The following is a 14,082-nucleotide window of genomic DNA, read 5'->3' as shown; positions in this document are numbered from 1 at the left end:
TTACTTTTGATGGAAAGAAATCTCGTTTCATTTTAAAGCAGCACGCCTCCATATTAATGATATTTTGAGGGAAATTGAAAAAGACAATAAATATTCACAGACATTACCTATCACGTCTCAAAATATGTTTTAAGACCCATTACGATAATATAACTGTGTAGAAACTGATAATCACAAGAGCCATCGCCAGGCGGTGGCAACGCTCGACATTTTTTTTTCTAAAGGCAAAAAGAAAAAAAAAAAGCGGTTAAACAAATCTTAACAAAGAAAGTTAAAGAACGGCAGCGACAACGTTTACATGACTGTAGCACTGCACTACCTCTATTCTTTTCTCTTTTTTTCAAACAAGAAAAGTCGAGCTAAAATGTTGTTTTTTTTTCATAAACTGTTTAAAACGTTAAGTTTAAAAAACATTGTAAATATTAAAGGCCAATTATGCCAAATAAATGATTGTATTGTCATTTATCAAAAGCTTTAAATTGTTAATATCCTGTTATAATTTTCGTAAAAATTTACTCATTGACTTATTACCTACAATATCTTTTACATCTGTTGCTGTTTGGCAATTAGTACAGAATATAGTGATTTAGTATTGTACATGGAAGTCAAAATACTACTTCACGGTGTCAAGGGTATACGCATCATTTTTCCGCGTACCGTCGAAAATTTATCATCCTGCGCGCAGCACCGTATCATTTTAGACAAAACAAACACGTAAACATAACATGCATGATGGAAAATGGCCTGAAAGTCACATTTTTGAAGTAAGTGTATTCATAAAAGTGTGTCTACGGAATATTATGATTATTGAAGCTTATGTCTTTAGCTAGTTTTTATCAAAGACTTTTACGATTTCTTTGTTTTAATGAAAACAGCTAGAGCTGGCTTGGGGAAAATGAGCATTTGAAAAACTTCTAAAAGAGATAATTATGTTGTCACTCAAAGTATTTATTTAATATAACTGATAGCGTCAAAGATATATATACACAGACTCTTGCATACAAATTTAAGCTGTTTAATTTCTTAAAAAAGTCATAAAAGTGTGACAACTGACCGAGTTCTTGGTACCGTTTCATGGGTCCGCACCGAAAATTGTGGCACCGTATACATTAGCGCTAGACTTGCACCGCATCATGATGATTAACCTTATGGTGAAAATTCTTATTTGTATTTATTTATTGTTGCCCATCCGGGCGAGGCCTGTAGATGTATATTTATTATTTTTGAACCAGTAAAAGCAAACCTGGTTCTTTTGTGTGCCCGGCGTAAACACGTGCGTTTATTATAGTGGCAAATTGTTAATGGCATATATTTTTTTAAAGTCATTTTGTAATTTTCTTTGTTTTTTTTTTAGGTTAAGCGATTCTTTTTTACCAAGTTAAAATACATGAAATTAATATCGCTTATCATATAAATAAATATCTCAGAATTTCTAAAAACCACATTTACTTACTATGTTACCATTAAGCCAACAAGATAGACCTTCAGGGGAGGACCCTAGATAATGTTGGTATAACTTTTGGTCCAACCCTTTTGTATGTACATTATATTTTAATATGCTTAAGATAATGATGTTAGATTGTGTAAATTAATCATGTACAAAATATGCAATAAAATATTATGAAACTAAAACACGTGGGACCACGGTCATATTCGAAAGAATTTGAGTCGATACTTTATTATTAAGATCGGTTCGATTAACACAACCAGAGTGCAAATTGCTTGCATTTTTGTACATGTAAAGAAGCAAGTTTTTAGTGAAAATGTTATGTATATTTACCACAAATATAGATATTTAATTGTCACCATTTCATACATACTCTTTGAGATAGTCCTTACGGTGAGAGTTTCTAAAAAACAAGATTTTCAAGCTTTCTACTCAATCCGTGCAATTTAATATTTGTCAGTTATCATGTAAATGAAATGTTCGTAAATAAAATATTGTTTAAATAAAAGAATTTTAGTAAATACATTGGAAGAGTAAGGAATCGAACCCGTGACTTTTAGACTGAAACGTCGGACTTGGAATTCTGGCATCGCTTGTCAAGGCGTGAGCTCGAACCCTCAAGCATGCCGACAAAGATGTGTAATGGATACAGTACGAGTTTTCCTTCAAAAGTGTCTTCTTACAGACATAAGAAGACAATTTGAAGAAAATACGAGTAACTGTATCTGAATTATACGACATTAAATTGTAAAGAACCGATAAATTAATAACACATTTAATTATAGATAGAAAATACATTTGATTACAAATAGATCTATGGAAAATATTTGCAAGGCCTTTAAGCTTTGGGTAGTGACTGGTGTAGGTAAATTGTATTCACACGGAACTTTCGTGCACTTAGTAAATCGGACATAATTCACTTTCATTCATGTTAAACAATGTTAAAATGTTATATGGATTACGTTTTGGACCCTAAATTTAGTAAGTTTTCTTATTCACATGATTACCTTAACGCTAACGCAATGCTCGCCGTTTAGTGCAGCTGTTTTTTATGTGTGTGGGGCGGTGGGTACAGTACATTGTAAATGTCACTTTAAAGGGACTCCACTGAGGTTTGACTGATTTTTTTTCCATGTAAATGTACCATTTGGTGTAGGTTTAGACCTCTTATCTTTGTGCAAAATTTCAGATCATTCGCGCACTTCATTTTTCCAGAATAATTATTCACTTTGTAAATAAATGACAAAAAATGAAAAGCGTTTAAACGCTTTTCACTCAAATCGGACTAAGAAAAGCAATTTAATACAATTTTCAATTATTTCATATTTCTTAACTATATTTCTTAACTATATTTGCATATATTTCTGTCTAAAGTGCCCCAGCTCATTTATGTAAGAAATTCAAATGTTATGATTTTAGGCTTTTAAACCTCAGTGAAGTCCTCTTAATGTTTTTTTTTTATAGAATGTCAGACGATATAAAAAAACCAACTAAGTGGTGTACCATCTTCCAACGAACAACTGTTAGTTTCGTCAATGCTAAAATCAACAGTTACTTTGTTCCTGGAAATGGCCATCCAATTTCACGATAAACTGGACTTTCTCATGAGATGCGCACTACTTTCCATCGGTTTCTATAGTGTCCTGTTTGAGACAGTTAAAATATCGCCTGTTAAGATTGACTTAATCTTCTTGATTTAGCTCAACTATTCGAAAAAATAGGGAGAGCTATTGTAATTGTGAATTTTGACAGAACTATCGCCCTTATTGAAAAATCTTAAGGCTTTTGTTTTACTATCAAGCAGCGCACTGGGTCTTCTTAATAGATAAGAAGCGAGATTTAACATTCTCTTTCGTGGACTTTCTCTACAGTCACTGGTACTGTAAATAAGTTACAGTTCTCGAATAAAACATGCGAAAATTAAGTTTAATCGGGAAGATTTTTATATTTCGATTCGCAAGAGGATTTAAGTAACGGTTATTTAAAAGTGTCTTCTTACTATAATGGCTGATTTGGAATTCTTTTGTGCGTTAACACCCTAGCGCTAACACGACAAAGCGCCAAACGGCGCATTGTTGGGCTTTCGTCTTGTCGTCATGTCGCTAACGATGTACGCCAAACGGTGCGTTGTCGTGCGGCGTGTTGTCGCAATGTCACATTGTCGCTCGGTTCAAATCGAAGGATTTGCTTATAAGCCAAGCGACAGGGCGACATCACGCCACATGTCCACGCGCCGTTTGGCGTGCTTCACTAGAGACAGGACGACAAGACGAGAGCGCGACAATGCGCTGTTTGGCGCTATGTAGTGTTGTCGTTAGCGACACGACGAAAAGGCGATAACGATACCGACAACGCAACGCGCAATGTACCAAATCAGCCACCATATCTTACAGACGTAAGAAGACACTTTTTGAATAGCTCTGCTGAGGGTATGGTTTTATAATAAATAATTCAGGAGCACATAGTTGCCACCTTTCTTAAATTCAGTAACATGCGTAAGTTACGTTGCCCAGTCAATTAGTAAGGTAACTAAAATTCAAATGTAAAAAATAAATACTATTTTAGGCTTGCCTGTGTGTTGTATTAACAAATTTGAGAGTAAAAGTTCAATTACTGATATCAGCAAATATTATGCAATTCCCGAGTCCAAAGAAAAGTTGAACTCCACAACAGACATAAAATGCAACTGCTACGAAAGCATAGAATTTTTATAAGAAATTATCTCTAAAAAAAAACAATAGAGGTCTAGATTGCTTTCAGGCCGAGGTAATCAACTGCCCCGCTTACCCTAACCGATAACCAAACATTTACCTTTTCTTGTCAATCCTACAATAAAAAGGAACAATACCCCCCTCCAAAAAAAAAAAAAAAAAAAAAAAACAACAGTTAAACATATTTTTATGTACATGTATGCAGTATTACCGCGCAAAAAGAAGCGGTGCCATGATTCTGCACGATGCGGTACCATGTTTATCAAAGTTTTCTTGATTTTACAACATTATTTTGCATTATTTGTATAAAATTGGTATGTTATCAGCTCGTATCAATGCTTTTTGTGATCATTTGACATATGATACTTCTTCCGACAACTTTACTTTCGGAAAAGGATGAAAAATGTTCGCATCAAGAACACAAATGTTTTACATGTATAAAAGTGTTTTCATTAGTTTTAGGTTATGATAGACAAATAGTGTTGCAAAATATTTTGCACACATAGATGAATCATTCAAAACTTCCGTGGTGTATACAAACTCTCTCAATAAAATCAATTTTAGTAAGAAATTTTCGCATTTTTGAAGTTACCTCTTGAACTTTTCAGAAGATTACGTAAGAATGATACGGTGCTGCGCGCAGGATGATAGATTATCGGCGGTACGCGGAAAAATGATGCGTATACCCTTGACACCGTGTACTTTGCTTACTTTTTGCTCTTTCAAAAATGGTTTCACATTCAGCGCTACTTTAATTACGTAATAAGCATCTAACATGCTTTAAAATCATTACTTTAACCTTGGACTTTAGTTGTAATTAAAATCCGTGTTTTAACAAGCTCTATACATTTCAAGCTTGCCCTTTCAAAAGAAGGAACAATTTATTTATTTCTGAGGCTGATTGTGCCTGTAACGCATTTCTTTGCGCCTTTAACGCAATACTTTAACTTTAATAACATCATATTTATTATCATATATGTACTTTGTAAATTAATCTACAACCTTGCCGGTTTTAAGTCTTGAATGTGCCAAAACGTATATCTGGTAAGATATTCTATAAAAATTTATACACATTAAAATTATGTCGTTGTCATTATATTATAGCCATCTATTTAATGTTTTGTAGCATAAAATGCCTTAACATTACAGAATTAACATATTTTTCCGCTGCTACTTTAGTAGGTTTGGTGAGAATTTCACGCATGCCAAAAAAGCTTTTAATAAAAAAAAACTGACAAATTTCTTTCAATCTGGGTCTTTCTGTATCTTTTAATCAAAACATAAAACCCTACTTTTACAACCAAACTACAGCAAATATATTACATGTATTATGAGTTATAAAAATTTCTGACAGGTCATATGGCCCTATTTAAACGGTTGTTCGTAAATATAATCCGAACCGCTAGAATTAGATTATAAATCTAATACCAATCGAAATCGTCCTGCGCAATTTTATTGCAATGTTTGACAAAACCTCTTCTATGCGGTCCTGCTATATCCAATATGATTTTAGCCTGGAAGCAAAGTCAACCTCGCACATACACATATGTCAGGACGTGAAACAGAGCCGCCCTACAGCTATGGGCAGAAAGGGCTCAGCATGAGTCGACCCGTATATCCCATATCTGCCACTAGTGAAATTAGTACCAAAAGACAGTATCATTTAGATATCTATTTGCATGGTGTCAAAATGAATATGTTTAACGCGGTAAGTTTTCTTTAAAAGAAATTAATATGTAAAGTAAGATGTGAGAACGCTAGATGTGAGATAAAAGCCTTCTTCAATGTTGTAAAACATGTTTAAATTTGTAAAATTATTAACATTTTAACAAACATGCTAATAAAATATGACACATGTTTATTAGACAGATCGTTGATTAGTAAATGGATGGTAGGTAACCATTTTTCTAGGACAATTCGTAACACATTTTTATTTATACTGTATATAACTTTTGTAATGACTTGCTACTATACGAAAGCTTTCTGTGCATTTTTATTGCTATTTTTACTGACTTTCTTCTTAAATCATGCTCTGCACCTAAATTGAAGGCAGCAAATTCGACTGCGAGGATTTTTTGTCTGTTTACTTCTATGCTGTATTTGGTCATAACTTGACCTTGGAGTCACTAAACCGACTTTTTGGATTACTAACCATTCAGAACTAATTTCTTCGCAAGTGACCGTATACTTATCCGTTATGAGTTTTGAATCAGCGGGTAGAGACGAATGTCTATTAGACTGAATGTCCGAGATTACATACCATGTAGAAACTTCGCCCCGCTTGTGTGTCGAACACATGATTAATTGATTACTTATCCGAAGCTCCCCTTATTCAGTTAAAAGACCGCGAAGAAATGTCATGTTATTTATCTACATATTTGGTAACATATTAGTTATGATATAAAGGTAAAGTTATAACTATTAAACTATACGCTACGGGCCTGAACATTCGTTTACATTTCCTTTTTTGTCACATTTCTTTTTTTTAACCGTCGATAAATTAGAATATCACATGACTCCACTGCACTCATTCAAAATTGCTGTGTAATATATACCATTACATTTGTTTTTTGGTATCTTATAAGAAGTCTTAATGACTATAGAGTGAATAAGTTTTTCATTTTTAAAGAGGTAATATAAATTAAGATAGCTTTTCAGGCAAAGAGTTATCAAGACGAGGGTTGGTAAAGAGCAATTTATGTCCTCGTATGTAAAAGTTACGTATTTGTTTGTCAACCGTGGCTGAGCTGTGCCATGTCGTATTATAGCTCCGGTTCTATGACCTATATAAGCGGTTGTTAGTATATATCAAGTTACCCGAGCCATTTGGCGATATTTCTTGAATATACATTAATATGTCCGCAATGACTTGTTTTTTTTAATTTATGGTCATTTTGCGACGCCATCTTGAGACTAAGCGTTAGCTTGAGAATTACTTAATTCAAATAAAGAAATATTACAGATTATTTAGGGATTATTGTAAGGTGTTACCTATTGTAACTGTTTTATGCATCAACAAAAACGCTGCCATTTTGAAATGGCCGCCATTATCAGCAGAGGTGAGTTTTTCATACTTTTAAAAAAATACTTAATACGAAAATTTAAATAAATTTTCCTGCCGTAAATTGACGTGTGTTCTATCTAAATATGCACTTTTTATCTGATCTTTCATGCACTTATAACCTTGATCAATATTCATGCATGACAAACATGCGCTCGGTGTTTTTGAAAAACAAGCAAACGGCATTTCCGAAATAAAGTGGAAGACCGATTTAAAAGGCTAATTTTGAGTACTGTTTATGTTTTTGTCTTGTAATTCAAGTCCGAGGTTATTATTGATAATGGCCGGGATGTTCCGATTAATATTCTCATACTTTAATCTGAACACAAACATAGAAAGCAGAGCTTTGTTGGCTTAATAAAAGTAGAACTATCTCTTTTGTAAATAAGGTGAATGGCTGTGTGGTTAATGCTGTTACTAATGTAAAGGGGTAAATAAAAAGAAATTAATGTAACAATAGCATTTTGATTTCTGATTATTTTTCAGCTTATCTTTGTGCTTTTGAATTTCTAGTGAAATAACATTTGTACATTTCTTCAATTTTTCATCATTTAAAAACATAATTGTTTTCAGTCAGTATATATTAATTTACAAAGTCACTCTTCTTCCCTCCCTTAGCATAATAAAATATATAAGTATCTCTTAGTTTTTCTTGTGACAAGAACATAATTACTTTGCAAGTATCAAAATAGATCTTAACGAAAAAATTGATAAAATACAATTGTAATCATAAATTTATGGATTTAAATATGTCTGTCTTAAGTGTAACAAATAGGTTTCGCCTCTAATTTAAATATTATTTGTGATTGTTTCAATTTTTTTATTCGTTAGAACATATTTGCATTCCGGCGTATTTTGCCCTGTCTATGTGTTGCTTATTAATTTTGTTGTACTTTGCAGTTGCAGAAAAGCTATTATTGCCATCTTTTTTGCTCCTTCTGTGTTTTTTTTCCCATTTCTAACAATTAAACCGGTTCAATATTTTGTATAGAAGTCAAAATGCCGATTTGTTTTTGTTTTGCTACCTTTCACAGTTAATTGAGCCACGAGCGAATTCAGCCATAAACATTTAACATGCCTAAAACAATTACAAAACATTACTAAACACGTTCTTGCACTAACTAATGAAGAAGAAATATTCATTTCGGAGGCATAATGTGTTTAGGAATAAGTAATAAGATTTAAAACTTTTCATTTACATATTTTAATAAGATTTATTACATGTTTATGATATATCTTGTACCTTGTTTTAAGACATCAACGTTCAGTACTTTGGGGTCAAATGTACTTTGGGGTGTTCTTGTGGCCTTGATCTTATTTATGCGATAACTCAACTTACACTTGAGAAAATTTGTTTTAACTTATATTAAAATCCATTCATGTATATAGCATTTATTCTCATAAATGAGTGTTTAAAAAATATATTTGACCTTTGCCCCTGAAATAAGACCTTGACCTTTACCATAGACATCTATGCGACAATCAGCCTCACTATGGAGAACATTTGTCCAAAGTTAAATTAAAATTCCGCCACCCATGTAGAAGTTACGCTCTCGACACTGATTTCAAACCGACCCACCAAGTGTGACCTTGATTTTTGAGCGGTGGAACTGGGCTTTGCGTGTGGCACACCATCCCATCATGTGATCATTTGTATTAAACTTTATTTGTTTTATGATCCTTCATCCTTCAAAGAATTAGCAAGATATAGACCAGACAAATATAGACGGACGCACGAACTGACGGACACACATCAACCAAGCCGCAAAAAGTGATTTTTTAAAATCAAACAAATCATCTGACAACTTACCAATATACAGCGCCATCAAACAGATTTTGACATTTTTATTTGACCTTTGCCTTGACCTTCATTTTTAGCAAGACAACTAAACCCATAAACTTAGCATGGAGATATTTGTCCTAAGTTATACTTTAATTCAACCATCTATATAAAGATTATGTTCGAAAATTAATGTTTCATTTTGCAATTTAAATTTTGAGCTCTTAATGTGACCTTGATCTTAGCCACAGACACCTGAATATTTCACACGACACTCCGCTTTACTATGGAGAACGTTTGTCCTGAGTTATATTAGAATCTCTCGATGTATGTTGGCGTTACGCTCCAGACACGGGACTCCCAAGTGAGACATTGACTTTTGAGCAGTTGACCTTGGTTTGTGTACAACACACCATTTAATCATGGTTAAATTTTGTACTAAATTAGTTTGCAATTCTTCAAAGAGTGAGCAAGATATAGACCGGACAAATCCGGCCGGACGCACGAACGGACGCTAAGACATCAAACTATACGCCAGAAGTGACGACTAATTTTTTTTCTCTTTTGTATCATAGTCAAACATACAAATACGTTCCCTGTTGTTACAAAATGAAACCCCGCAAAAGAAGTAACCAATGAACGAGCATCTGTATATGATTTGTGTCACGTTCCCCTTTCTGTGTCGCCATAATAGGTTAACCCCCCCCCCCCCCCCCCCAAAAAAAATAAGCCAATCAATGTGCATGCCCTAGAGTGCGGATAACTTATACCTGCCACTCAAGTAAACGCACTGTGAATGCATATAGATACGATTAAAATCTGACAAGGGCCGAAAACTATGATACATGTTAAGATAACACTTAATTTAAGTTTTACCCATGAACTAGCGTTATGTGCCGATAAATCGTACAACTATTTCATTCTTTTTAATCCAGATCCTTATACGGAAGGATCAGGTGTCGACCCATTCAAAATCTAGACATTTCTAATTTCTAGTCATTTTAAAGGGATGTAACATGTCAACGTTAATTAATCAAAGTTCTTTCTTGTATGTTTATGTTGTTTTATGTTGTTTTATGCTGTTGGAAAGAATTTCGAGGAGTGCCATCATGCCACCAATTGTCATCCACTGAGAAAAAATGAAACATTTTTTATGGATTCCAAGATGAATGCCAAATTATCAGAAGTCATCTTACTGATTAAGATTATAAGTGCATATTTAGATGAAATTCACGTATACATGTATTTATTATTATTTTGAAACACGTGTACGTTAATTTTACGAAATTCATATCTTTTCTGATGTGGCGGTCATTTTAAAATGGGACATTAAACAGATACATGTTTTTTGAGTCTAACACCATTCACAAAATAACTTGCAATACTAGTATTTCATTGATTCAGAACATAAATTGTCACCTGCTCCAAATCAACGTTCACATTAATGTCACTCGTAACAGTTATTTTTTGTCTCAAGATGGCGTCCAAAATGGCCACAAATTCGAAATATGAAAGTAAGTCATTTCTGGCATATTAAAGTGTATTTAAGAAAAGTTTACATTTACAACTAGCAAGAGTCACTTTCATGAAATAACATGACTGGTACCTGATAAATGTAAAAATCATTTAGATTTCAAAACGACATATATTTAACAAGATGACAACCAAACATTAATAATTCTAAGTCATTAACTGATAGAGTGATCATGGTCATGAAGCAGATATAAATTGTTTTTACAAAACTTTTTTTTCTTCAAGAATTTTAATAATTTTCGGCATTGTATATGCAGTAATGTCATTGGTCCAGATATATAAAAATATTGAAAATTAAAAATAATTATTGTAAAATATGCTTGAAATGAAGTTACAGCTGTAGCCACGCATCCTGAATAATTATAAATATTAACTCAAACGTACTTAAACGAAAATTGAACTGTTTGAAAATAAGAAGCAATGAGACAAAATTAAGTAAATGGCTGACAGAGCAGAATTTTATTTGTAACATCTGTTTTTGAAAAAAATATAAACATGTATTTATTTATTAAAGCACGCCCATATATAAAACATAATATACAAACAAAAGATACATAAATAACCATTCTAAATAGAATTACAGGACACGATTTACTTCTTACTTTAATACATTCACAATTAAACAAGTACGTCTAGTTTGTTAAACAGTCATACATATAAGATATTTTAAGTGGTAAATTTATAAAACATGTGCAACCTAAGCAACAAATATTTTTTATATTACTGACACATCAACATTTAATCAACACTTAGAAAACTTAGTAAAATTGCTCAGTGATGTTACTAATGTATCGAAGTATCGATCGCAATCTTTACGGGACTCCACTGAGGTTTTATGACGTGATTTGACAAGAAATAATATTTCAAGATTAATATTACACGTTCATAGTAAATAAAATGACGTGATTCAGAAAACCTTGCAATCTGATACTGATAAGATAAATAAATGGTGAAAACTAAACAACATGGCAATAAAACCAAAACAGACCATTTGTATGGTAATTGGATCAGAAAAAAGATTAAGATTCAAACCTTCTTTAGATATTAATATACAAGGTACATGCCTAGGTCAAACGAAATCACAGCAATTATTAGATATTTACTTAGATGAAAACTTAAAATGGAATGTCATTTTCTTGATGTACAAGACGTTTGATTATTTTAATTTGTTCTATCTAAGGATTGCAATTTGCAATTTTTGCAATTTACAATTCATTATAAATATGTTTTATATTCACAATAAACTGCCTCTTGCTGTAAATTAACATTTACATTTAATTTTACTCTTATCAGTTCATTTTTTAGTCTCAGAACGGCATCCAAAATGGCTATAAATTAAAGATAAGTCGTTGTGGACATATTAAAGCATTTCTAAGAAAAGTTTAAATCTACTTATAGCATAAATTACTTTCATAAAATAACATGACTGGTACCTGACAAACGCACATTATCATTAGAATTTAAGAGGTGGGAACAAAAATTTACTGTATTGCATTCACTGATAGAGTTATCATGTAATAATAATCATGTAAACGTTATAAATTGTTTTACAAACTATTTTATTTCTAAACTGTTAATAAACTTTCTACATTGTTTATGTTTTTATTTGCGATATCATTTGGTCTAAAAATTTAGAAATATCAAAATTTGTGAAAAAGGCAGCTAGTTTTGTAGCCGTCATGCAACTTTAATATGATAAATTTTATTTCTAACCTGTTACAAGTCATTAAAACAGAAAATGAAATTAAACTGAAATGGTATTAACTACCTTTTAATTACATCTACATCATATCTAAGATTTGGGTTAATTATGGCACCAAAAGCTATAAAGTAGTTGGATGACAAAACATGATTTTTTTCGATACATGTTTTATTTCACAATTTAAGTACTATTATAGTTATTTGTTATATGGTCACAATTGTTCAACTATTTCAACTGGTAAAATTAATAAAACATTTACCAATTTAGAATCAATTAATAGTTTAAATGGCTCTTTGTAAAACTGCACAGTGATGTATATAAGTACTGACCGTCATTTTAAACTCCACCTCAAATATTTCAATGTCACAACTCCAATATAAGCCAGTGCAGAACTCAATTGATACCTTCAGAACACTGGATCCCAAAGTGCGTTGATATGTAGGAAATTAACGCACTTTGTGGTCAATTTCACGATTTTGACCACAAAGTACGTTTGATCCCAAAGTGCGCTGTGAAGTGTTCCGCAATTTGGGGTCGGATCTCAAAGTGCGTTTGACCCCAAAGTGCGGGATTACAGGCCCTGAATACATGTCATCAAACTGGTTGATCACTACGTATATTTTGTTAATTTGTGCATTACATATAAACCAGTATGATGGCATGATGAAATACTAACACGCTACACTTACACTGCATTGTCATTCACCCAAAATGGAAACATGGTAATGGCATCACGGCTTAAATAACATGTACATGTTTCAACTTCAGTAAGCACGGTACGCTTGTCAACAAGCATGCTGAATATGCCAACACGCTTATTGACTATACTAGTAAGCACAATACGAATGTGAATGAGTAAATTGTAACAGCCATCAACAGCCATCAGACACTGTGTAATTTTTACCTAAATGGAATTCCATAGTAAAGACTAAGAGTTATTAGAAATACTACAACGGAAAGGAAAATATCTCAAGAGCACTTACATTTAAAATGGCAGAATTTGTATGATTTAGACTCTTCACGAGAGATAGTAAAAAAAGCAATTACATGTGACAGGCCCCCAAGCACCGGTATGATAATATTCAATCTTTATCGTGAAACGTATTGGAAAACATGATCAGAATGGACAAGATGAATATTACAACCGTATTTTAGTTTGATTGAGTCTGTTAAGGAAGTGACAACTGCAACATCGAACACGCCCTCTAGCACCGGTATGATGAAATATTAAATATTTAATATATAATGTATTGGAAAACATGATCAGAATGGGCAAGAAAAATATATAGCAACCTTATTTAAGTTTGATCGAGTCTGTTAAGAAAGTGACAACTGCAACATCGAACACGCCCCCCCTAGCACCGGTATGATGAAATATTAAATATTTAATATTTAATGTATTGGAAAACATGATCAGAATGGACAAGAAAAAATATAACAACTCTACTTTCTGCCATACCTTGTTGACTCCGTTCCTGGTGATAAATCCACTGGACATGTTGTTCCTGCAGACATTCTTACTCCGGTGATTAATTAGAAACATAAACAATATTTTGATTTTTTAAAATTATTTCTAAATTCCTATATAGATATCACTTATGCGTTAGAACGTAATTTCTTATTTATTTAACTTTTTAATTGATAAAGCGTGAAACATATGCAAATATCGTGAAATTGAAAAATATATCCACATTTGCATAAATCAAATATTTGAATATCGTAAAACTTGTTAAACCCGCGTAATGAAACTATTTCTGGGTTAAATAAACCTTAGTTAAATACACGCGTCCGTGAGCTACGGTTTTTGCAATTCTGCCATATACACGATTTAAGGTGAGCTATTGATAA

The 14,082-nt window shown here is 32.6% G+C and overlaps 1 protein-coding gene across 1 annotated transcript in view; it reads right to left on the bottom strand.

Annotated features, from left to right (window-relative positions):
- LOC132758004 (uncharacterized) overlaps window positions 1-13,810 on the bottom strand; it is a 30,251-nt gene extending 16,441 nt beyond the window's left edge. The window contains exon 1 of the mRNA XM_060749522.1: window positions 13,694-13,810. Coding sequence (XP_060605505.1) covers window positions 13,694-13,749 — 56 coding nt within the window. The 5' untranslated portion in view covers window positions 13,750-13,810. The remainder of the gene's footprint in view (window positions 1-13,693) is intronic.
- Between the last annotated feature and the right edge of the window lie 272 nt (window positions 13,811-14,082).

Source organism: Ruditapes philippinarum, unplaced genomic scaffold (genome assembly GCF_026571515.1).
Source record: "Ruditapes philippinarum isolate M1 unplaced genomic scaffold, ASM2657151v2 ctg3176_1_1_1_1, whole genome shotgun sequence".
Classification (NCBI taxonomy): domain Eukaryota; kingdom Metazoa; phylum Mollusca; class Bivalvia; order Venerida; family Veneridae; genus Ruditapes; species Ruditapes philippinarum.
The sequence above is the reverse complement of the archived record's forward strand: the minus strand, read 5'-3'. Positions and strand labels throughout refer to the sequence as shown.